General features: G+C 36.5%; 1 protein-coding gene across 1 annotated transcript in view; it reads right to left on the bottom strand.

The window, feature by feature from the left end:
- The window catches only part of LOC136707354 (macrophage mannose receptor 1-like), a 41,024-nt gene that overhangs the window by 4,038 nt on the left and 12,626 nt on the right, over nucleotides 1-24,360 (bottom strand). The window contains exons 16-26 of the mRNA XM_066681364.1: nucleotides 15,071-15,106; nucleotides 14,819-14,982; nucleotides 14,633-14,694; nucleotides 14,439-14,539; nucleotides 13,400-13,542; nucleotides 11,463-11,565; nucleotides 4,258-4,400; nucleotides 2,557-2,662; nucleotides 2,033-2,265; nucleotides 473-638; nucleotides 83-235 (exon numbers count right to left, since the gene is read on the bottom strand). Coding sequence (XP_066537461.1) covers nucleotides 83-235; nucleotides 473-638; nucleotides 2,033-2,265; nucleotides 2,557-2,662; nucleotides 4,258-4,400; nucleotides 11,463-11,565; nucleotides 13,400-13,542; nucleotides 14,439-14,539; nucleotides 14,633-14,694; nucleotides 14,819-14,982; nucleotides 15,071-15,106 — 1,410 coding nt within the window. The remainder of the gene's footprint in view (nucleotides 1-82; nucleotides 236-472; nucleotides 639-2,032; nucleotides 2,266-2,556; nucleotides 2,663-4,257; nucleotides 4,401-11,462; nucleotides 11,566-13,399; nucleotides 13,543-14,438; nucleotides 14,540-14,632; nucleotides 14,695-14,818; nucleotides 14,983-15,070; nucleotides 15,107-24,360) is intronic.

Raw genomic sequence — 24,360 nt, forward strand, 5'->3', positions numbered from 1 at the left:
GTGGTGTTCATTACATAACTCTATTACATAATAATAATAATTTACGGTACAGTATCTAAGCTCATTATGATTTTGTTCTCACCTCTTCTGCTGCAGAATTTGGATGCTGAGACCCATGAATTTGAAGGAAATACAAATCCATAACAGTGTCCTCTGAAAGGCACCCATGTCATCCTGTATTCACCTTGCTCAGGGCACACTCCTGGATACTGAGTTGGTGGAGTTGGGGCAACGTCTGTAAAGATCACATTAAACAGAGTTCACAACAAGTATTTAAAGAGCATCATACATGTTAAGAGCATGTTACAGAGTATAAGGGATACATTGTCATTGCTGGAGCAGAAAGAGGAAGGATCTGAAGAGATTAGATTGAGATTAAATATTGTCTCATAATTAACAGCCTCCCCAATTAATCCCCACTTCTATTTTCTAAATCATACATTTTCTAACTCATAATTGCAACATAACTCACCTGTTGATTTCTTACACAGGCTGTAGTAGGTGTTGTTGCACTTGGCAGTTTTCCACCTTCCATCCTCATCCACATAAACACAGGGCTGGTCCTTCTTTGGTTCTCCGTAATGCCATTTCTCCATATTTAACTGCCAGTTATCAATCCACAGGAAATATCCATCTGTCTGCATAAATATAAGAAGTCTTTGTTATAAAAAAAAAAAAAAAAAAAAAAAAAAAAAAAACTTAAGGATAATTAACTGAATCTCACAAGAAAATGATGACAATAATCTAAATATATATAATTATATTAAGCCTAAAACCACCAATTGTTAGCACCAATACAATGTAAATAAAGTGCTTCCATTTCAATTTCACTTTTTAAGTGAATCTGTGTTCACGAATATTTAAGTAATCATTAGGCTAATAACTGTGGAGTTCATTTTTACAGCAAAACATTATAGAAAGTACGACTCACTCTTTTTTCCAAAATTATAATTAGATGCTACCACAATACAAACAAATTATCTGTAAAGTGTAGGTCTACCAGAATAAAGCCTTTACTCCATAAAAATAAGCCCCACAGAGCACATTTATTTCCATACAAAGATCACTTTCTATGTTGGTACATTTTTTAAGAATCAAATTCTCTCGTCAGGTGAAATGAAACACATCTTTTGACAGGTTGAGATTGTTTGGCATTGAAAGAAAATACACTTATATGAAAAAGAATCACTGTACTGTTAGAATATTTTTTTGTTTGTAATTTTTTTTTGTAACTTTGATTCTCCTTTACAAAACAAGAAATGTAAAATGAAAACCCTCTGACAAAAAGTTGAACCTGTGTCATGTTTGTATCTTCCAGCAGGATAGTGGTCCACGTTAAGAGGGTTCAGGGCTACTTTTGAACCTGTGGGATTAGGTGAAGCTGAAGAGGGGAGCACCAAACGGGAAACCTGTGAACTCTGAGGATGTGGAAAGATTCTGTTTTGGGGAGTGTTTCTTCAATTACATCAATATTATATTATTAATATATAATAATATATCAATATAATATTATATATATATATATATATATATATATATATATATATATATATATATATATATATATATAGTCATATCCCTTGCTCTAATCTTTTAAATTGCATTTCATTGTTTTCACTTATGTTTTAACTCTTATTTGAATTGTTTTATGATGTAATTCTATAAGTTTATAACTGTTCTCTTACTTTTATCCTCAGATGAGGGACAACCAGTAATGAAGTAAGAGTAGTATTTGTTTTGTTTTCCCCTCAAGGGACGGAAGACCAGTGATTTATAACTTTAAGTTTTACTGCTGTGTTGTTCTGCTATAACGCTTCTATACATTCCCTGTGCTCTATCTGTACAACACTTTGAATTGCCATTGTGTAGGAAAGGTGCTCAATAAATAAACTTTCTTTGCTGAGATGTACACTCACCCCTACATTTTTGTTTTCTACAGGAACTGCACTCTGTTAGTTACTAAGATACTGCTGTAATTTTGCAACATTTAGAAAAATCACAGGTTTAATGCTCTTTCACACATCAGTCCTACCTCCTGACTGTTAAGGCCGATCCACATGGGTTGTCCAAGTTTATTTGCCTGCAGCTCAATGTAGTATTGAGCATAGAGGTCTCGAATGCTGGCCAGTTTTGCCTCCTGAGACTCACAGTGTTGTTTCGCTTCTCCCCAGGTGAGGTTTGTTTGAACGATCAGGTAAGAAGCATTTCCAATTGTGATGAAGGTTTTGGGCAGCTCTGTGGAGTCTGGGCTTTTTACAAATGTATCTAAAAATTTAGACAAAATATAAAAGAACATGATTACATTAAAAACAGACATGGAAAAAATGTGGGTATATAAGTGTTTAAAGCATCATCAAAGCAAAGAATGTTGATTTGTAAAAGAATCTCTGTATAATTCTGTTGGCCTTTGTATATATCCATGCTATGGCATAGTTTCAATGTCTTTAGTCATAATAACAATAAAGAAAACATTAGTAGTAGATGTGTCTCTCCTTTTGATTATCAGTGTATGTTTCTGTTTACTGTTTAATTAACAGTATGTATTTTCAAACTTACCTGGAGGTCGACTGCAAATAAAGCCACTTGTGTCATTGCAGTCTTTCTCCACCCATTTTCCCGGCTTTGATCTTAATCTGCCTCCCATAGCAACACACTTTTTACCCTTTGGAACACAAACACAGGATCCTAATTCAGGATTAATATAATTCAGGATTTCAGGATATTTTATGCTCATGAAATATAAGTGAAACTTAAAGGAGCAATCTGTAAGATATGTACTGTACTTAGTCATAAAATGTCCAGGGTGTGTGATGATAGATTAAGGAAACGGTCAAAGCTAAAACAGTGCTGCCTCTCACAGCATTGCTAAAGCAGTATATTCCCCTTGAGAAGTGCCCAGTCCAGAGCAGCACTCATAGATCCTTCCCTTCGAGGTCCTGCCTGTGTCCCACCCTCTGTCCAATCATCCAAGTGAACATAGTCAATGTTATATTTTACCAGACACAAAAAGCCCCATTGCCCTTCTAAAAAATCTCCATGACCAGAGACAGAGTAAAGTGAGAGGAAATAATGGCCTTATATATGACAATTGGGGGCAGTTTAGATGCAGCAACATGACAGAACAGAGCTGGCTAATTTTCTCCTAAACAGGTAACAGCAAATCATTTCTGACAAAAATATAGAACTACAGATGCCTATGTATAGATTAAAAGAAGGCCATTGGTTTTGTATTTTATATAAAGAAAGTGAGGCATAGCTACATTTGAAAGGTGTTAGGACTGTGTTTTTTGTGTTTTATATGAAGAAGGTGAATAACAACATGATTGAAAAGTGCAAATACCATTGTTTGTTTAAAACAAATTGATGCCGATTAATGTGTCTCTCTATGGTGTGTGTGTTTTAAACAAATTAAGGAGTAAGAATTGTGTTTGAAAAGCCTTGCATATTCACCTATTTAAATCCTAGCACTAGATTTAGCTTTGCATGGCAGTTTAATGTGGAAATGAATATTCGATAAGAAACTAGAGAACAAACAAAAAAAACTGACCCATTTAAGGTGGATCTAAATGCTTAAATACGAAAATTGTGAATAATTCCTTGAATAATACAATAGTTTTTGTGATTTAAATAGATAAAGTGGAATAACAGTTGCTTCCAAAATTTCAAATCTATAACGCTTGCTTCAACTCTTAAGGTGCAACAGAGAATTCAAGAACCTGGCAAATAACGCCAATTCATAAACGGACACATGCAAGGTGGAACAAAATGTTTGAATAAGAAAATTGTGGATAAGAAGGTCTGCCTCCTAAACGACATTTATGGTGGAAGGGAAAATCGATAAGTAACACCAGCCTTGTGTAGTCTAAGTATTTCGGGTGAGAGTATTTCATTTGGAGAGTAAAGGCTTGCAAATGCAGGTGGCCACATGTTCAATCTTTTGGATCGGTAGTACTAGATGTTTTAGTGAAATGTGTTTAGTGAAATGTGTCTTTTCTGTGTAAATGTGTTGATTATGTCACACTCATCTTAGCTATTAAGGCTGAAGTTCTTAAACTTATCTCTTGCTTGTTTGTTCGGTGTTCCTCAAACTGGCAACCTGTTCGAGCTTCACTTCTGGGGAGGATAGGGAGGAGGCAGACAGCTCTCTCCACTGCTTTGAAACTGTATTATAATTCTGATTTTAAACGCTTGCTGTTAATATTACAGATTGCTCCTTTAAGGCAAAGTCTTGATAAATAATCAAAGTGTGTGACATGCCGACGTATAGTAGTTTCCTGATTCTAAAAAGCTTGTGAGTTTGACTGGACTGCCATCTGTCCATTTAAATCTTCCGTTTGCCAAATTACTGAAGCCAATCCATAAGTCTTGGGTGTCTTCTACCATCTTCAAGGTCAGGAAAGCTAAATCAAAAAAGGGAGAGAATAAAACCTGGTAAATTTTTGGTGCTTAAAGTTTAAATTCTATAATGAATGGAAAAACATGGGTATATTAACATGAATAATATTCAGGATTGAGTACTTGGTGAGTCACTGATTTACAGTAACATGAACTTCACTGTAAAAAGTGGGACTGGGGCCAATTAATATCTAGTTAAAAACTAATAGTAACTTGCACTTAATAAAAAGACTTCTTGTAGTTTGAAATCAAATTGAGCTAAATTCAACAAATTTGAACAAAGTATTAATTGCAATTTACACAATTTTGGCTAAATAAAATTAGCTGGGATATGTTGAATAGAATTTATTCATATTTTATGAGTAACACCAAAGATCCAGAAAATGTAATAGATTTTACTCATTGGGAGGTCTTTAATTTTAATCATCGTACACTTCCGCCCAAAGCATTTTAAATCTCGTGGACACCAGCATTGGTCGGTTCTGAACGTCCTCGGACTCCTCAAAGTGAACAGCTTTTAAATTAACAGCAAAAGAACAATTTTTATCTAAAACTGTGTATTTTGTTTGAGGCGCTCTTAAATGTGGGGACACGCAGTTCTAAGCTCCGCATTTTTTAAGGTGGATCGGTGTGTTTGAGGGGGAAAACGACAGTTGTTTGTATGTGGATGAAGTTTAACTTGTCTGTAAGTTTTTAATTCACTGATTGAATTACCAGAGACACTCATTTGTAACTGGAGGTGTTTAGTTTGTAGCACTGTCGCTAATGCAGTTAGCCGGCTCCGGAGTACTCCGGTAAAGTTGGTTTCATATTCGCATATTCAGAATTCTTTCTTCAATAGCTCTCAAACGGTGCGTGCAAATGACTTAATACTTTAAAGTATTGTTTTTGGGATCAAAGACAAGCAACTACAACTCAGTTTATGTCAGAAATGTTTGCCATTTAAAAAACACGAAATATATTGTTTTCTATGGGCTGCCGCCATCTCCGCGAGAGCTAAGGGACCGTTTACAAACTACACTACACAGTAAAAACGAAGGTGACGAACCTCACACATGATGTATGCTACATCTCCTACCTTGATAAATTTAACCATTGCTGGCCCGTGGTGATAAATTTTTCATTACAAATTTCAATAGATTTTGAACCTTTGATGATATTGTTTCTAAACAAGTTGTATTTGATCAAGTGCCACCCACATGACGTACTACACCTGTTATTTTGGTAAATTTAACCCTTACTGGCCCGTGGTGATACATTTTTCATTACAAATTTCAATAGATTTTGAACCTTTGATGATATTGTTTCTAAACAAGTTGTATTTGATCAAGTGCCACCCACATGACGTACTACACCTGTTATTTTGGTAAATTTAACCCTTACTGGCCCGTGGTGATACATTTTTCATTACAAATTTCAATAGATTTTGAACCTTTGATGATATTGTTTCAAAACTAATTGTATTTGATCAAGTGCCACCCACATGACATACTACACCTCTTATTTTGGTCAATTTAACCCTTACTGGCCCGTGGTGATACATTTTTCATTATTAATTTCAATAGCTTTTGAAGGTTTTATGATATTGTTTCAAAACAAGTTGTATTTGATCAAGTGCCACCCACATGACGTACTACACCTCTTATTTTGGCAAATTTAACCATTGCTGGCCCGTGGTGATACATTTATCATTATAAATTTCAATAGCTTTTGAACCTTTGATGATATTTTTTCAAAACAAGTTGTATTTGATCAAGTGCCACCCACATGACGTACTACACCTGTTATTTTGGTAAATTTAACCCTTACTGGCCCGTGGTGATACATTTTTCATTACAAATTTCAATAGCTTTTGAAGGTTTTATGATATTGTTTCAAAACAAGTTGTATTTGATCAAGTGCCACCCACATGACGTACTACACCTCTTATTTTGGTAAATTTAACCATTACTGGCCCGTGGTGATACATTTTTCATTATTAATTTCAATAGCTTTTGAAGGTTTTATGATATTGTTTCAAAACAAGTTTTATTTGATCAAGTGCCACCCACATGACATACTACACCTCTTATTTGGTCAAATTTAACTATTTCTGGCTTGTGGTGATGGGTTTTTGAAAATAAATTTCAATAGCTTTTGAAGGTTTTATGATATTGTTTCAAAACAAGTTTTATTTGATCAAGTGCCACCCACATGACATACTACACCTGTTATTTTCGCAAATTTAACCATTACTGGCCCGTGGTGATACATTTTTCATTATAAATTTCAATAGCTTTTGAACCTTTGATGATATTTTTTTCAAAACAAGTTGTAGTTGATCAAGTGACACCCACATGACATACTACATGTCTTATTTTGGTCAATTTAACCATTGCTGGCCCGTGGTGATAAATGTTTCATTACAAATTTCAATAGCTTTTGAACCTTTGATGATATTGTTTCAAAACAAATAGTATTTGATCAAGTGCCACCCACATGACATACTACACCTTTTATTTTGGTCAATTTAACCATTGCTGGCCCATGGTGATGGGTTTTGAAAATAAATTTCAATAGCTTTTTAACCTTTTATGATATTGTTTCTAAACAAGTTTTATTTGAACAAGTGCCACCCACATGACATACTACACCTCTTATTTTGGTCAATTTAACAATTAATGGCCCATGATGATGCATTTTTGAGAATAAATTTCAATAGCTTTTGAATGTTTAATGAAATTGCTCAGAAAGAACATGTAGCTGTTTGAATGAAGTAATGGTGGGGTAGGCAATAATTTGAGCAGCTTTTTTAACAGGTTTTAAAATATTTTTATTGACCAACTTTTTTTAGAGACATAACTTTTGCCAGAGGTGTACATACAGTAGGTGTATGCAAAATGTTGGTGTATCAACAGGATACATTTAAAGAAAGCTGGAGCAGACATTCCCAGAAACAGAGACTGTTTGTCTGTAAAGGGCCATTGTGGATCTAGGACACTGTCCAAGACAAGTAGCAACACATCTCATGTTATGCATTACATAAGGTAGTCTCTGTTTCTGGGAATGTCTGCTCCAGCTTTCTTTAAATGTATCCTGTGGATACACCAACGTTTTGCATACACCTACTGTATGTACACCTCTGGCAAAAGTTATGTCTCTCATGAGTCAGACAACTTAATTTTTACATTGAAAGTAATTTTTTTGGATTATAACTATTGATGGTGTTTTGTGTGTATATACTTACATTCTGCAAAATATTGACAGTTGGTCAATAAAAATATTTTAAAACCTGTTAAAGCTGCTCAAATTATTGCCTACCCCACCATTACTTCATTCAAACAGCTACATGTTCTTTCTGAGCAATTTCATTAAACATTCAAAAGCTATTGAAATTTATTCTCAAAAAAGCATCATCATGGGCCATTATGTCACGCCTTCGTCTTGTCACCTCTGTTTTTCCGGCCATGTGCTGAGAGAGAGCACATGGCTATGTTTGTTTATGTTCGAGTCTCCGCCTTTGTTCCGCCTCTTAGTCCGTGTCATGTGTTAACCCGTCCTCCTTGTTATCTGTCCAGGTGTGTCTCGTTTGTGTCAGCATTTAAGCCCTCTTGTCTCACGTCCTGTTTGTCGTTCATTTCACTTTTCACTTCGCTTCGTTCAGAGTCATGTCGTGTTGTATCTTTCCCCTCTCCTAGTCAAGTCATGTCGTTTTGTTTCCTAGTCACGTTCCTTAATTCGGTTTGTCTGTCTTTGTCGTTTTCCTCATTTCATTTCTTATGTATTGTTTTTTCTTTGTTTCATATGGTTTGTTGTTTTGCTCTTTCATAGTCGAGTCATGTCGTTTCGTTTCCCAGTCCTGTAATGTTGTTTCCTGTGTAGCGTGTATTTGTTTAGTTAGATCTTTTGTTAAAATAAACTCTCCGTGTTTCAGCAAGTGCGTACGCTTCCGTCAGTCCGCCCCGTGATCCGTGACACATTAATTGTTAAATTGACCAAAATAAGAGGTGTAGTATGTCATGTGGGTGGCACTTGATCAAATACAACTTGTTTTGAAACAATTTCATAAAACCTTCAAAAGCTATTGAAATTTATAATGAAAAATGTATCACCACGGGCCAGTAATGGTTAAATTTAACAAAATAACAGGTGTAGTACGTTATGTGGGTGGCACTTGATCAAATACAACTTGTTTTGAAACAATATCATAAAACCTTCAAAAGCTATTGAAATTAATAATGTAAAATGTATCACCACGGGCCAGTAAGGGTTAAATTTAACAAAATAACAGGTGTAGTACGTCATGTGGGTTGCACTTGATCAAATACAACTTGTTTTGAAACAATATCATAAAAGGTTAAAAAGCTATTGAAATTTATAACGAAAAATGTATCACCACGGGCCAGCAATGGTTAAATTTGCCAAAATAAGAGGTGTAGTACGTCATGTGGGTGGCACTTTATCAAATACAACTTGTTTTGAAAAAATATCATCAAAGGTTCAAAAGCTATTGAAATTTGTAATGAAAAATGTATCACCACGGGCCAGTAAGGGTTAAATTTACCAAAATAACAGGTGTAGTACGTCATGTGGGTGGCACTTGATCAAATACAACTTGTTTTGAAAAAATATCATCAAAGGTTCAAAAGCTATTGAAATTTATAATGATAAATGTATCACCACGGGCCAGCAATGGTTAAATTTGCCAAAATAAGAGGTGTAGTACGTCATGTGGGTGGCACTTGATCAAATACAACTTGTTTTGAAACAATATCATAAAACCTTCAAAAGCTATTGAAATTAATAATGAAAAATGTATCACCACGGGCCAGTAAGGGTTAAATTGACCAAAATAAGAGGTGTAGTATGTCATGTGGGTGGCACTTGATCAAATACAACTTGTTTTGAAACAATATCATAAAAGGTTCAAAAGCTATTGAAATTTATAATGATAAATGTATCACCACAGGCCAGTAAGGGTTAAATTGACCAAAATAAGAGGTGTAGTACGTCATGTGGGTGGCACTTGATCAAATACAATTAGTTTTGAAACAATATCATCAAAGGTTCAAAATCTATTAAAATTTGTAATGAAAAATATATCACCACGGGCCAGTAAGGGTTAAATTTACCAAAATAACAGGTGTAGTACGTCATGTGGGTGGCACTTGATCAAATACAACTTGTTTAGAAACAATATCATCAAAGGTTCAAAATCTATTGAAATTTGTAATGAAAAATGTATCACCACGGGCCAGCAATGGTTAAATTTATCAAGGTAGGAGATGTAGCATACATCATGTGTGAGGTTCGTCACCTTCGTTTTTACTGTGTAGTGTAGTTTGTAAACGGTCCCTTAGCTCTCGCGGAGATGGCGGCAGCCCATAGAAAACAATATATTTCGTGTTTTTTAAATGGCAAACATTTCTGACATAAACTGAGTTGTAGTTGCTTGTCTTTGATCCCAAAAACAATACTTTCAAGTATTAAGTCATTTGCATGCACCGTTTGAGAGCTATTGAAGAAAGAAATCTGAATATGCGAATATGAAACCAACTTTACCGGAGTTGGTTTCTGTTAAAGTAGACCATTCAGACCACTCTGAATTTTTACTGCTGTGTTATTTCTGTGTCAGAAACAATGTTATATTCACTGTTTAATTGCACTAATTTGTGTTTCCGACATTTTGTAGTTTTCAAAAACAGGCTGATATGGCTCGTAGTTTACTTTTTTACTGTGAATCTGAATCGTAAAACCAAGTTCGAGCGTGACTTGAGGGCACTACTATAAACAATATAGTTAGTACTTATTAAAAGCAAGAAAAAATCCAATTCCAATAATTTCTATAAAATGTTATGACCTGTGTTTTCTCACTGTCTACAGTCTGGTTTAAATGATTTGACTGTACAGCAAGGTTATGTCTGTTTATATTTTATGTACACAATGTATTTCAAATACAATATATCATATTTTGTTAACAATTATACCCAGTCAATCTAATTAGGACTCAGGATGCATCTGCGAATAGATGAATAGAAAAGACCAACACTAAAACATTACACTTGCTTATGAATTTAAAACTAATATTCATCTATTTGAAGGTGCCTGCTGAATCCTAATTAAATTGATCTGGTATAAGATGAGTGCAGTCTTAAAACATTGTTGAGATTTAAGTGCACCAACAAGTTTTGACCTTGCAACACATCTCCAAAATATATTCTGCCTGTGATCCTTGATGTAGTTGAATCAATTTTAAATTTTTGTATGAATAAATGTTTCAAGAGTTGAATAAATGTTTACCTGGTATTATTTTTATGCACATTGACCTGTTGACACGAACATGGCACAAAGAGGACAAATTAAGTAGATTTAACATAAAAAAATATGGCAACAAAGTGACACGTGATATTATTGAATAGATGTAAAGTTACTATAATTAGTAAATAGAAACAAGCTTTCTCCAGAAACCTAGTACATGCTACTCAATTTTTGCCAGATATTTAGTAAATGTAAATCAGTACTTGCAAGATATTTAGTAAATATTAATTAAGTTTACTCAGATAAATAGTCCTTTCCTTGTGAAATTAAGTTGTACTTACTCAATATTTTTGAGCTATATTAATTCATATTTAGGCATGTTATTACTAAATCCAACACATTTTAACTGTGCATTTTATTAACATTTACATAATTTTCTTGCTTAAATTTAGTTAATTTATTCAATGAATGTTACTTAAAAGTTGGAAAATTAGAATCTACTCATTAATATTACGTGTCACTTTGTTGCCATAATTTTTTTAAGTAACTAATGGGTCACATTTTTTACAGTGTTCTTCAGTGGATCACAGAATGTGTGAGTACTGATTCAGAATTGGGAAATAAAATATTTTTAAGATACCTTCAGAGATATCCTGAACAATTTATGTTTTCTACCACAGACTACTGAGTGACAAATGAACCGCAACTAATTTGCCTAGCCTAGCCTTGTTTGTTCAATCCCCTTGATCTCACTGGGTGGATAAATAAAGAGGAATTATCAACGTAATAGGATTTAACATGGTAGTTTTTGAACAGAAAAGATCTTTGACCTTGCTGAAGTTGGTGAGTTATCGATACCAGATTTCCTCCAGTTCTCTTACAGTAATCTCTGGCATCATACCAGGTTTTCTGCTCCAGTTGCCTTCTATAACACTGTAAATACATGACCATACAGATGATATGTTACATGAATAGTACAGAAAGCAAAATCAAAGTGTTTCAATGAACCTCAGCAACAACTATTTCACAAAGACAAAGGAAATTCAGAGAAATTTTAGTGCACCAATGGACTAAAATATTAAGACCAAAAACATAATATAGAGCAAGCCATTTTGGCCTAAAGTGACACCAGTCGTACAAGTCATATCTCATGTTTTTACAAGTAAACACTCCAAGATCTCTGTAATTTTGTTTAGAAACTATAATTTCAGATATCAACTATGACATTTTTAATAGTAAGAATATACATCTACATATACATCAAGATTCTGACTTGTGACATTGCTTGGACAACATATCCTTAATGTAATTTTGACTAGTCATATATCTTCATTGATTTACATGTAATTTCATATACTCATATACATAATTAACTAGAAATAATAGTAAACAGTAATAGTAAAACATGTACAGATATCTGCAACATTTTATTAATAAAACATATTATTGCAGTTATCTACAAAGTAATTCTGATTACTAAGTAGTCTAGATCCACATATCCATAACAGAAATCTGACTAGTAAAATGGTTATTCAGGATATCGCTAAATTAATTTTGACTAGTAATAATATGCATTCAAGATTCATAAGATTCAGTGTAATTTTATAAATCTAAAACAGTTTTGACCCATAACACTAACATAATTGATATCTAACACTAGAAATGTCAGTTTTCACAGTTTTATTCTAGTAAAAATGAAATAATAAATATCTCTAGTACAAATTGCAATAGAACTAGCAATGCATTTGATTATGATATAAACAATGTTATTTAAGATTAGTCATAATATTTTTATAAGTTTCTACAATTTCCAAAAAGGAGATCTAAAACATAGTTTAAAACATATATAATTTATTATTGTTATTGGTCACAATTATAATTTGGAGCTCTCTATAAATTTGACATGACCTGGACTTGTTGACATTAATGATACTCCATTTTTATGAAAGCATTTCTAACTTTACTAGTAAAAAATTATATTGACAAGTACAGATGAGAATGATCTGTAATTCAAAAACTAGTCAAAAAGTTTCTACGTGTAAAATGCATATTTTTACTAGTCAAAATTCAATTACAGATCTATATATTTAATAATATATAAATAAAACCTTGATACTAGTGATAATGCATATGAAAGAGATCCGTTATGAAATTGTCACTTATTCATAAAATAATCATGACTAATCACATTGGAGTTCTGACTTAGTAATAAATTCAATTTGAGGGATCTATATCTCCATTTTTACTCATATTCAACACACGCTAATTTACATAGGTAGCATGCCTCTTCTTATCTCATGCATTCCTTACAGCACATTTCAATAAGAGAGTGTCACGTGTGTACAGGGAAGATGATGGAGGCGGACATACACACAAGGAGTCTTTATTAAACACGAACAGAAATAAACACGATCAGGACAAGAGAAAAAAAAAAAAAACAGAAAACAACAGTGAATGGCGTACATGTGTTGCATCTGTATTTCGATGTATGAAACACTGAGACCAGGGGGCATGATTACAAAATAGACACAGGTGGAGAGACTGACGAGAGGGCAGAGCTAAGGCGGAGACAAGGGACCAAATCCATGAGAGCCATGTGCTGACACACAAGTTTTATATATTCTTTTATACACGTTTTGTTTGTTTCTGACCTGCTCACTCAATATTATGGTCTGTTTAAGTGGTATCAGGTTCACAGTGTATATAATACGGACATACTGTACGATCTTGTATGGCTTAAAGATAGTACACAGTCTTCCACTTTTACCTTGTTTTGAAATTTGAACCAGTCCGGGGCACAGTCTCCTTGGGGCGGCTCGGTGGGGGCAGCAGTGGAGTTGACCAGGACAGAACCACTTCTTTCACAGATAAACTTCTCATAATCACCACAGTTCACACTTTCCCAAAGCCCTGGGGTAGAAAGTGGTGTGTTATTTTGATGAAAATATTTTAAAACGTCTTAAAATTTAATTACTTAAACTATACTTGTTTACTGCAGCATTACAAAATTACATTACAGGTGCTGGTCATAAAATTAGAATATCTTGAAAATATTGATTTATTTCAGTAATTCCATTCAAAAAGTGAAACTTGTGTATTAAACTCATTCATTACACACAGACTGATATATTTCAAGTGTTTATTTCTTTTAATTTGATGATTATAACTGACAACTAATGAAAACCCCAAATTCAGTATTTCAGAAAATTAGAATATTATTTAAGGCCAATACAAAAAAAAAAAGGATTTTTAGAAACGCTGGCCAACTGAAAAGTATGAACATGAAAAGTATGAGCATGTACAGCACTCAATAGTTAGTTGAGACTCCTTTTGCCTGAAGTACTGCAGCAATGCGGTGTGGCGTGGAGTCGATCAGTCTGTAGCACTGCTCAGGTGTTTTGCATCTATATATTCTCTGTATTTCAACTGTTTTGCAAACCTAGAATAAATATATCTAATGCTTAATTTTTTTTCCAGTGTATAATTGTGTTTATGCCTGTAGATGTGTTGGAATTTCAACTGTGTATTTGTAAAGGTTAATTTGTAAATATTTGCATAATTACATAATTAGGTACTCAGTTTAGTCCACACTGACATTCATGACATTTTGACATTTAAGCCATTTTTAAAGTCCTCCTGCATTTATATAAAAATCAAACAAGCATAAAGAGTGAAGTTTAGATTTAGGTTTCCTCACTGGTTTTACTGTGATAAATAATAGTAAAAAAAAACATCATGATTTTGTCATCACTTGTAATTACTGAAATTTCGAGGTTATTTTTGATGAATCCACTGTCACGACTGACCTTGAGACCTAGTCATTTTCACACAATCCTCCTCTTCATTCTCAAAAGCCGGCTGGTTTTGTTCCCATGCCTGGAATACTACTGGAGATCCATCCATCCACCTTAACAAGAAACATGTGGTAAGTTTTTGCCATTTCTGTTTTAATCATATCTTAAATATGCTTTTAAATGTGAGAGTTCTGGCAGTAACTTACATTAATGACTTATCCAGATCAAGTTTCATGCCAATAAAGACATCACTATAACCGAACCTTGACTAAAAGATACAAAAATATAAAACAGTAAATTAAAAAACCACAAAGTAGTTCACTATTTAAACATGCAGATATCAACAAGTCTTATTTTAAAATATTAAAATGCCACCACAAGGTTCACTTTACCTGATGCCAGACGAACAACCTCTCTTCTTCATCATTGATGACCACAAGATCACCGTGTCTGTGCTTACAGAACCTCCGTCCTTCTTCCACAGAGGTAGGACCATGACCCATATAATACTGACTCTCCTTGAATATAATCCAGCCATCATCTGTTTTATTGTATGCTGCAGTTGAAAGAAGAAAAGAGAATTAACTTTTAAATTCTTCTCTTGTAAACCAAAATTGATAAACAGCCGAGCTGCGAAGACTTACTTTGCTCCGTAATCTGCACATTCTTTGGTGCAACACCTAGAGGGAGACAAAGATACCATAAGATAAGTTAAGATAATCGTTTATTAGTCCCAAAGTGGGGAAATTCACAGTGTTATGCCTGTAGATGTGTTGAAATATTAAACAATATATTAAAATGTTATATAATATGTAATAAATGTATTCAAGATTCTTATACTCAGTTTAAGTAAAGTGTCAATGTAGATGTGAGAGGTTTACTGGGAGCAGTGCTGGCTGTAAAGTCTAACAGCAGCAGGAAGCAAGGACCTGCAATATCGTTCCTTCACACACTTGGGGTGAAGCAGCCAGTCACTGAAGGAACAGCCTAGGGCTGTCAGAGTCTCATGCACAGGGTGAGAGTCATTCTCCAGCATGGAGTCCTACATTCTCCCACCATCTGCACTGGGTCTTGGGGGCTTTCCCAGAACAGAGTAAGTATTCTGTATGACATTTATCAATTATTAGGTTGTCGAAGAACATTTATCAGAATCAAATCGACTAATCAAGGCCTACTGCACAAACACGGACATTTCTGGTCATGGGCGCAAAAAAAGCAAATTGCTTACACTGACTGAACTGAACTGAAGGGTCCTATATATCTTCACTGATCTATGAAGTGATTCTAACATAGCAGAGTTACAAAAATATTCATAGTCATGTCCATTGCACTGAAAACCTCAATGTTCCACCCATAATTAATGGAATAAACCCCAAACCTCAGGGCGCTAAGTTAAATTTAAAATACTACATGGATAGTAAAAAATCTGATTGGATAAGCTGTTTGAAGCCATTGTAAAATGCTCTATATATGCACACCTATGACCACCTTACAATATCTGAAAGCCATACTTATGTGCCACAGTTTAAACCGGTTGTCAGAGAATAAAAAAAAAAGAAAGAAAAAAAAAACATTTGAAGTAAGTGTTGACATTTTGACACCAGCTATACAAGTACTAATTTCACTTTTAATAGAACATTTACAAAGTTTACTAGTAAATTAAATAAATTAAATAATTAATTAAAATTCTTAAATTCTGACAAGGACAAACTGTTTGGTATTCCGTAATTCAATTGTTACTGGCCACAATTAAATTACAGATTGCTATAATTACTAATATAAAGCATTTTTTTTACTTGTGATAATGCATATGACAGAACATGACAGATATTATATTCAACACATGCTATTTTACATAGGTAGCACACCTCTTCTTCCTATCTCACACATTCCTTACAGTAAATTTCAACATGAGAAATACCACCTCAGTTTGTTAACCTTAAAATAGACACAGACAATAAAGCTCAGAGCTCTAAGCCGAGCTTTATAATATATATATACAGAATCTGCTACTTAGTAGAATTCTGGAGTGGCCCATTTTACAGCATTTTTAGAAAATGCCAAATTTTATTTGAAGGAGACAAAAGTTTTCAGAATGTATCAAACTCTTTATTCAACTTTATGAATATAAATATTCATTCATTATCTGTAAGCACTTATCCAATTCAGGGTCGCGGGGGTCCAGAGCCTACCTGGAATCATCGGGCGCAAGGCGGGAATACACCCTGGAGGGGACGCCAGTCCTTCACAGGGTAACACAGACACACACACACACATTCACTCTTTCGAGTCGCCAATCCACCTGCAACGTGTGTTTTTAGACTGTGGGAGGAAACCCGAGTACCCGGAATAAACCCATGCGGACACGGGGAGAACACACCAACTCCTCACAGACAGTCACCCGGAGTGGGAATCAAACCCACAACCTCCAGGCCCCTGGAGCTATGTGACTGCGACACTACCTGCTGCGCCACCGTGCCGTTAGGATTAACAATCCAGTTTTATGACAAGCGGCGTCAAGATGGCAAACCTTATCCTATGCAAGATCAACAGATGGCTAACAGGATCGACCTCGCCCTGAACTCCTGTTAACCCAGCCGCACAGGACAAACAACATGGACCAACAGCGACCCCAAGTGGACGTTTGCGAAATCACGTTTCGCCCTGCGGCCGTTTAAATACATTAAGGGACTTGATCGAATTTTAATAAATATGTTTATGCAATATGTATGAATGTCACTCTCTTGTCCTCAGATGAACGTCTACCAACTAATGAAGTGATGTGTATTACTGTTTCAATCATGAAGGAAAGTTTCTGTCTCTGATTAGGAAAACGAATTAGTATCTAACCTCTAACATAATATTGTAGTGGGATGTAATCGTAAAATACCCAAGATATATATACATAGATGTTTGATATTAATATTCCAGGACACTCATTGTGCTATACCACAAATATGTATAAGTAATTTTTGTGTATACGTGAATCTTTTCTCTCTCTCTGAAACGTGAAACAAGTCACGTGAGCCTCAGACCCAGGATTGGGCGTGACTGCGCCACCTTTGAAAAGAGAGTGCCCGGCTCACGTCGCTCTTACTAGTTTCCGCCCTTCACTCTCTAGCTTCTGCCCTTCGCTCTCTCGCTTCCTCTTAACTCTTGCTCTCTAGCTTCCGCTCTTCCCAGAGATCTTTCCCCGCTCTCCAGCGACCTTCTCACGTTGCGCTCACTCTTCAAGTGCGACGCTCTTCATTCTTCCTTACGCCGACGAAACGAATCAAAGACTCTAAAAGGACCTCACTCAGCTTCCAAGAGACATCTTGTGTTAGTTAGCAGTGTGATACAGAAACTACAACGTAACGTCGAGTAACTCTAAGTTATCTTTTTTCTTTTTATTGTGTTTATGTTTGATCACCCAATCTAAGTTTAATCTCACAACTGATCAAAGCAGGTGAAACTTATTCATGGCCAGAGTAAGTAACACCGCCGAGATAGAAGAAAATCATAAAATAAGTATAAGCCTATTGACTCGATTTTCAGTTCTGGAGACTGCACGGATCAGCGAAAACTTCTCGTCCAAAGCTTCCATATGGTTGGAACATCCCACTCAGGACAGTGAGCCAGAGGGAATCCTTTCATCTACGTCACCACGCTCTGAGAACGCCCGAGGCGGCTTGACTCGTGGGTGACTAAATCCACGCTGACCCATCCTGAAAACTTCCACGGAAGAACTGCGGGAACTAAGTGGGACTCCTCTCTTTCACAACCTCACAGCGCCTCTGTACCCGTTGAGTGGTTGAGATCGACCGAAAAGTAAGCTAAAATTACGCACTTCCAGAGCTGAAAATTGAATTAAGTCTCTTGATAAATTTATACGTTAATTAAATCTTATCTTTAAATTCGAATTGGCTTCACCTGCATTGATGCCGTGAGATTTTGAGATTATGTTAAGTTATATGTTAAGTAAATATTATTTTTTCCTTTTAATAAAATATTTCCATTATTTGAAATAACAGTGTGTGGAGTCTGTTCATTAAAAGTCTGAAAATCCTGAAGAACTCACGTAGCGATGACAGTATTCATTCTCTAACTACTTGTTAATGTTTTTGTCATTTAAGTCAATCATAATAATAACAATTATTATCAGTAGTCAAAACGTCAGTAATCAGAAGAGTTTGAATAAGGTCAAACGCTACAAACACAATATATAAATATATATATTATATATATTTATATATATATATATATATATATATATATATATATATATATATATATATATATATAGTTACGGGTTGTATGCCTTTTCCTTTTCTTGTCTTGCTATCCCTCCCTGTCTTTAGGTGGAGCTGTGGAGAGATCTGGTATTGCTGGCTACTGAGGTGCTTCCTGTGTCTGCCTATAAAAGAAGCAGGAAGCTGAAGATCGGAAGGCTTTTCTTTTCAAATTGTGAACTTCTGTGTATATCTGGAGACTGTGTGTTAGTTGTGAACTTCTGGAGACTGTGTGTTTCCTTGTGTGGGTTGATTGTGTTCTGTTTATTATTTTTGTGGTCACCTGTGCCGGAAGGGGGTAAGCGCCTTTTGAGTTTATCTATTTTCTCTTGGTTTATGTTTAGATAGGGAGTCAGGGTTATTTATTGTCATTTATTTGTTTATTTGGTTTGAATAGCAAAGTTAGTGTTGGGGTTGGAGTTAGTGTTGGGTTATGTTTGTTATTTTGGCCGTGGCTTTCCCCTGGAGATATGGCTTTAAGTTTTGTGTGTTGTGATAAGATTTGTTTGTTTGATTTTGTTTAATATCAATATTTTCTTTGTAAATACAAGTTTTTTTCATTTATTCTAAACTGTGTGAGTTTCTCTTTTTTTTCCTCTTTCTACCCATCCCCTAGACTGAAACGTAACAAGTGGGGGCTCGTCCTATTTTTTTTGTGTGGGGGCAGGTGTTGTGTGTTTCCATTGGGTGCAGTATGGAGTTTGACCTGGAGAAGTTTGTTTTGTCTCCATCAGTATAGGATTTGTGGGATTGTCGAAAGGCTGATTTATTGTTGATTGCTGAGTTTTATGACATTTCAATACCTCGCTCAGCTAGAGTAGGTGAAATACGGGATGTGTTGATTTCTCGGCTTCGTGAAGACAGACGTGTGCCTGTGTCCCCTGATACAAGGAGTGCTGCAAGTATAGATCCAGCCATGTTGTCTAGTGTGGACGGTGTTGGTGTTGCCTCAGGTGAACCAGATGTCTCGACAGTGGCGGAGGCTACTGGACAGTCACCAGGTATACCATCTGGCATAGATCCGGTTACTTCTCCATCTGGAGTTGGTCCATTTACTGAGATGAACTTGAACTTGGCTATTAAGCTAAAGGAGTTGGATCTTGCTATAAAGCAGCAGGAGCATGAGACACAGTTGCTGCGGGTTCGTGCCTTGGAATTGGAGGCTAATAAGGGTTCCTCCTCCAGGCATACTGCTTCACACTTGCCTGAATTCGATATCAGTAAGCACATCTCTCTAGTGCCTCCATTTAGAGAATCTGAAGTCGACTCCTATTTTACTGCATTTGAGCGAGTAGCAGCTACCTTGCACTGGCCTAAAGATATGTGGTCTTTACTTCTCCAGTGCAAATTACATGGTAAAGCGCAGGAAGTGTGTTCATCCCTGAGTGTTGAACAGAGCCTTGATTATGAAAAGGTTAAGGCTGCTGTTCTGAGCCTATGAGTTGGTGCCTGAGGCGTACCGTCAAAGATTTAGGTCACACCGAAAATCTGCAGACCAGACATTTGTTGAGTTTGCTCGTGAGAAATCTGTCTTGTTTGAGAAGTGGTGTTCAGCATCTAAAGTGACTACTTTGCCTCAGTTGAAACAATTACTATTATTGGAGGATTTTAAAAACTCTGTGCCTGAAGTTATTGTAGTCCATCTAAACGAGAAGAAGGTTTCTACACTGTCAGATGCTGCTGTTTTAACAGACGAATTTGTTTTAACCCACAAAATGGTTTTTCCGTCTGGTAATGCTACCTCTTCTGTAATTGGTGGTAGGGACAAAAGGGGTAAAGCAGGGTGGTCTCCGGTGACTCAAACCTTCCAGAGGTCATCAAGACGAGAGAAGTCTCCTAATACTCCTGCTGTTCAGTCTTCCTCACAAACTTCTGAGAACCATGTGTGTTTTTATTGTAGGCAAGCTGGTCACTTGATTGCGGACTGTAAAGTCTGGAATAAAAAACGAAATCAACCTAAGAATGTGGCTTGTATGTCTGCTGCTACGGCTAATACTGTAGAGGCTTTACAAAGTCAGGAGATATGTGATGTTACTTTCCAGCCTTTTATACTGGATGGTTGTGTTTCTCTGTCTAAAAGTGATGAGGGTACTGTGGCAGTTAAAATTTTACGGGATACCGGGGCAGCCCAGTCCTTTCTTTCTAGTGATGTGCTTGATTTGGGTGAACACTCTTTTTGTGGCTCTTATGTGGTGGTATGTGGGATAGATTTGTCCCCCATGAGTGTGCCGTTGCATTACATTCATTTACATTCCGAGTTGGTCAGTGGAAGGGTTAGAATTGCTGTGAGAAATAGATTACCTGTTGAAGGGGTGGATATGATACTAGGTAATGACCTTGCTGGTGGAAAAGTGTTCCCCATCCCAGAGGTTGTGTCTGAACCTTTCTTAAATGAGTTGGATGAATTACAAGAATAATTTCCTTCTGTTTTTCCTGTGTGTGTCACAACTCGATCCCAATGCTCTAACCAGGATGTACTTGATCTTAGCAACTTATTTACAAGTCGTCAAGAAATAAAGGGAGATTCCTCTGTTCCTTTACCGGCAAACAACTCTGTTTGTAAAAGGGACTTGGCTTTAGCTGATTGTGTGTTGTCTCTTCCTGTTAATCGAGCTGAGTTGGTATCTGCCCAAGAACTAGATCCCTCTTTGGCTAAATGCAGGTCTGCAGTTGTAGCCCCTGATCAAATATGGGTATCTTCTGTTGCTTACTTTCTACAAGACAAAGTTTTAATGAGAAAATGGTCACCGCCTTCAGAGATTACTGATTGGAATACTGTGTTCCAAGTGGTAGTACCTGAACAGTTTAGGTCCCAAGTGTTAAACCTTGCCCATAATCATATAATGGCAGGACATTTTGGTATTAATAAAACCTATAAGCGTGTTCTGCAGCATTTCTTTTGGCCAGGACTTAGGGCTGATATAGTGAAATTTTGTAGTTCTTGCCACGTTTGTCAAGTTGCTGGAAAACCTAATCAAAGCATTCCCCCGGCACCTCTGTGTCCCGTACCTGCCATGGGGGAGCCGTTTGAACATTTATTGTTGGACTGTGTTGGTCCTCTTCCTAAGACAAAAAGTGGTAACCAGTATTTACTGACTATCATGTGTTTGTCTACTCGTTTTCCAGATGCTTTCCCACTGCGTAATATAACTGCTAAGTCTATATCTAGAGCCCTTGTACGTTTTTGCTCTATTTTTGGTCTGCCTAAAACCATTCAAACAGACCAGGGAACAAACTTTACTGCTAAGCTTTTTGCGCAAGTGCTTCAGCAACTGCAGGTGGAGCATCAAACTTCCTCAGCCTTTCATCCTCAGTCTCAGGGTGCTCTTGAGCGGTTTCACCAAACACTCAAATCTCAGTTGCGTATTTTCTGTTTGGAAACTGGGAAAGACTGGGATGAGGGTTTGCCTCTCCTAATGTTTGCTATTCGTGAGGTCGTACAAGAGTCAACTGGTTTTAGTCCGGCTCAACTGGTGTTTGCGCATACAGTGCGGGGACCCTTAAAGTTGTTAAAAGACCAACTGTTGGCTGAAAGATGTTCCAGTCGTGGTACTTTGTTAGAGTATGTCAGTAAATTTCGTGAGAAACTCCACAAGGCCTGTGAAATGGCACAGACAAATCTTTTATCTGCACAGTCTTCCATGAAAGTATGTTATGATAAGCGGGCAGTATTGAGGGAATTTCAGCCTCATGACCAGGTTTTAGTGTTGTTGCCGGTTTCTGGTTCTGCATTACGGGCAAAGTTCTCTGGTCCATATGAGGTTATCAAGAAACTGAATGAGGTCAATTATGTTGTGTCTACTCCTGACCGTAAAAGGAAACATCGAGTATGTCATGTTAACATGTTGAAACGATATGTTCCACGTGAAGAACAAAGGCATTCTCAGTCATTAGGCTTATCTATGACTGACATTAAGCCTGCTCTGGTTACTGTGGTACCTGAAGCAGAATGTGAAGCTGATAATATTGATGATGTTTTAATGCCTTCCTCTGTCATTTTGTCTGCACGTCTACAGAACTCGGAGTTGCTGTCCACCTTTGATTCACATTTGCAACATCTCCCTGAAGATGCTCGTGCTGATTTGAAAGCACTGTGTCGGCAGTATGCAGATCTGTTCACGGATGTGCCGCGGCAAACAAATATACTTAAACATGATATTAATATTGGTAAAAATGTTCCAATTAAGCAGAATTACTACCGGGTGAATCCAGCCAAACGGGTTATTATGCAAACTGAAGTAGAGTATCTTGTTCGACATGGGTCAGCATTTCCGAGCTCCAGCCCATGGAGTTCGCCCTGTCTTCTGGTCCCAAAACCAGACGGAAGCTTTAGATTCTGTACTGACTACCGAAAAGTGAATGCTGTTACTGTCCCTGATTCTTTTCCTTTGCCTAGGATTGAAGATTGTATTGATCAGGTAGGAACAGCTAGGTTTGTAACAAAACTAGATTTATTAAAAGGATATTGGCAAGTCCCTTTAACTGATCGTGCCTCTGATGTAATATTCAGTTATGGCTTTTGGAATGCGTAATGCACCTGCTACTTTTCAACGGCTAATGAACTGTGTACTTCAGTCTGTGCCCAATTGTGCGGCATATTTAGATGATGTGGTGGTATATTCATCTACATGGGCTGAACATGTTAACACATTACGCCTGGTTTTTGATCGTTTAGATAAAGCCTGCCTGACCTTGAATCTTGCTAAATGTGAGTTTGGTAAGGCTACTATTTTGTACCTAGGCAGACAGATAGGTCAGGGGAAAGTTCGTACTCCAAAGGATAAAGTGCTGGCTGTTCTGAATTTTCCTGCTCCACGTACTAGACGTGAACTACGGAGATTTCTAGGAATGGCTGGGTACTACCGCTCTTTTTGTAAAAATTTTTCTGTCGTGGTACTCCCTTTAACAGATCTGCTCAAAGGTCATGTGAATTACATTTGGACTAGTGATTGTCAGAGGGCTTTTGACAATGTAAAGGCTCTCTTGTGTAGTGCTCCAGTTCTGAGTGCCCCTGATTTTTCACGACCATTTAAGTTGGAAGTGGATGCATGTGATAATGGTGCAGGTGCTGTGCTGATTCAGGATGACATCCGAGGGGTGCCACATCCTGTATGGTTTTTTTTCTAAAAAGTTCACTAGGTACCAGTTACGCTACAGCACCATAGAGAAAGAAACGCTGGCATTGCTTCTAGCTCTACAACATTTTGAGGTTTATCTCAATTCACACTCCTCTCCTACTAGAGTCTATACGGATCATAACCCTCTTGTTTTCCTCTCCAAAATGTGTAATAAAAATCATCGTTTAATGCGGTGGGCATTGTCTATTCAACCATTTCATATCATTGTTGAACATAAAAAGGGGTCAGATAATGTTGTCGCTGATGCCCTGTCACGCTCTCTATACCCCTAAAGAATTTTTTTGGTGGGGGGGGTGTTACGGGTTGTATGCCTTTTCCTTTTCTTGTCTTGCTATCCCTCCCTGTCTTTAGGTGGAGCTGTGGAGAGATCTGGTATTGCTGGCTACTGAGGTGCTTCCTGTGTCTGCCTATAAAAGAAGCAGGAAGCTGAAGATCGGAAAGCTTTTCTTTTCAAATTGTGAACTTCTGTGTATATCTGGAGACTGTGTTAGTTGTGAACTTCTGGAGACTGTGTTTCCTTGTGTG

This window comes from Hoplias malabaricus, chromosome 9 (genome assembly GCF_029633855.1).
Source record: "Hoplias malabaricus isolate fHopMal1 chromosome 9, fHopMal1.hap1, whole genome shotgun sequence".
Lineage (NCBI taxonomy): Eukaryota > Metazoa > Chordata > Actinopteri > Characiformes > Erythrinidae > Hoplias > Hoplias malabaricus.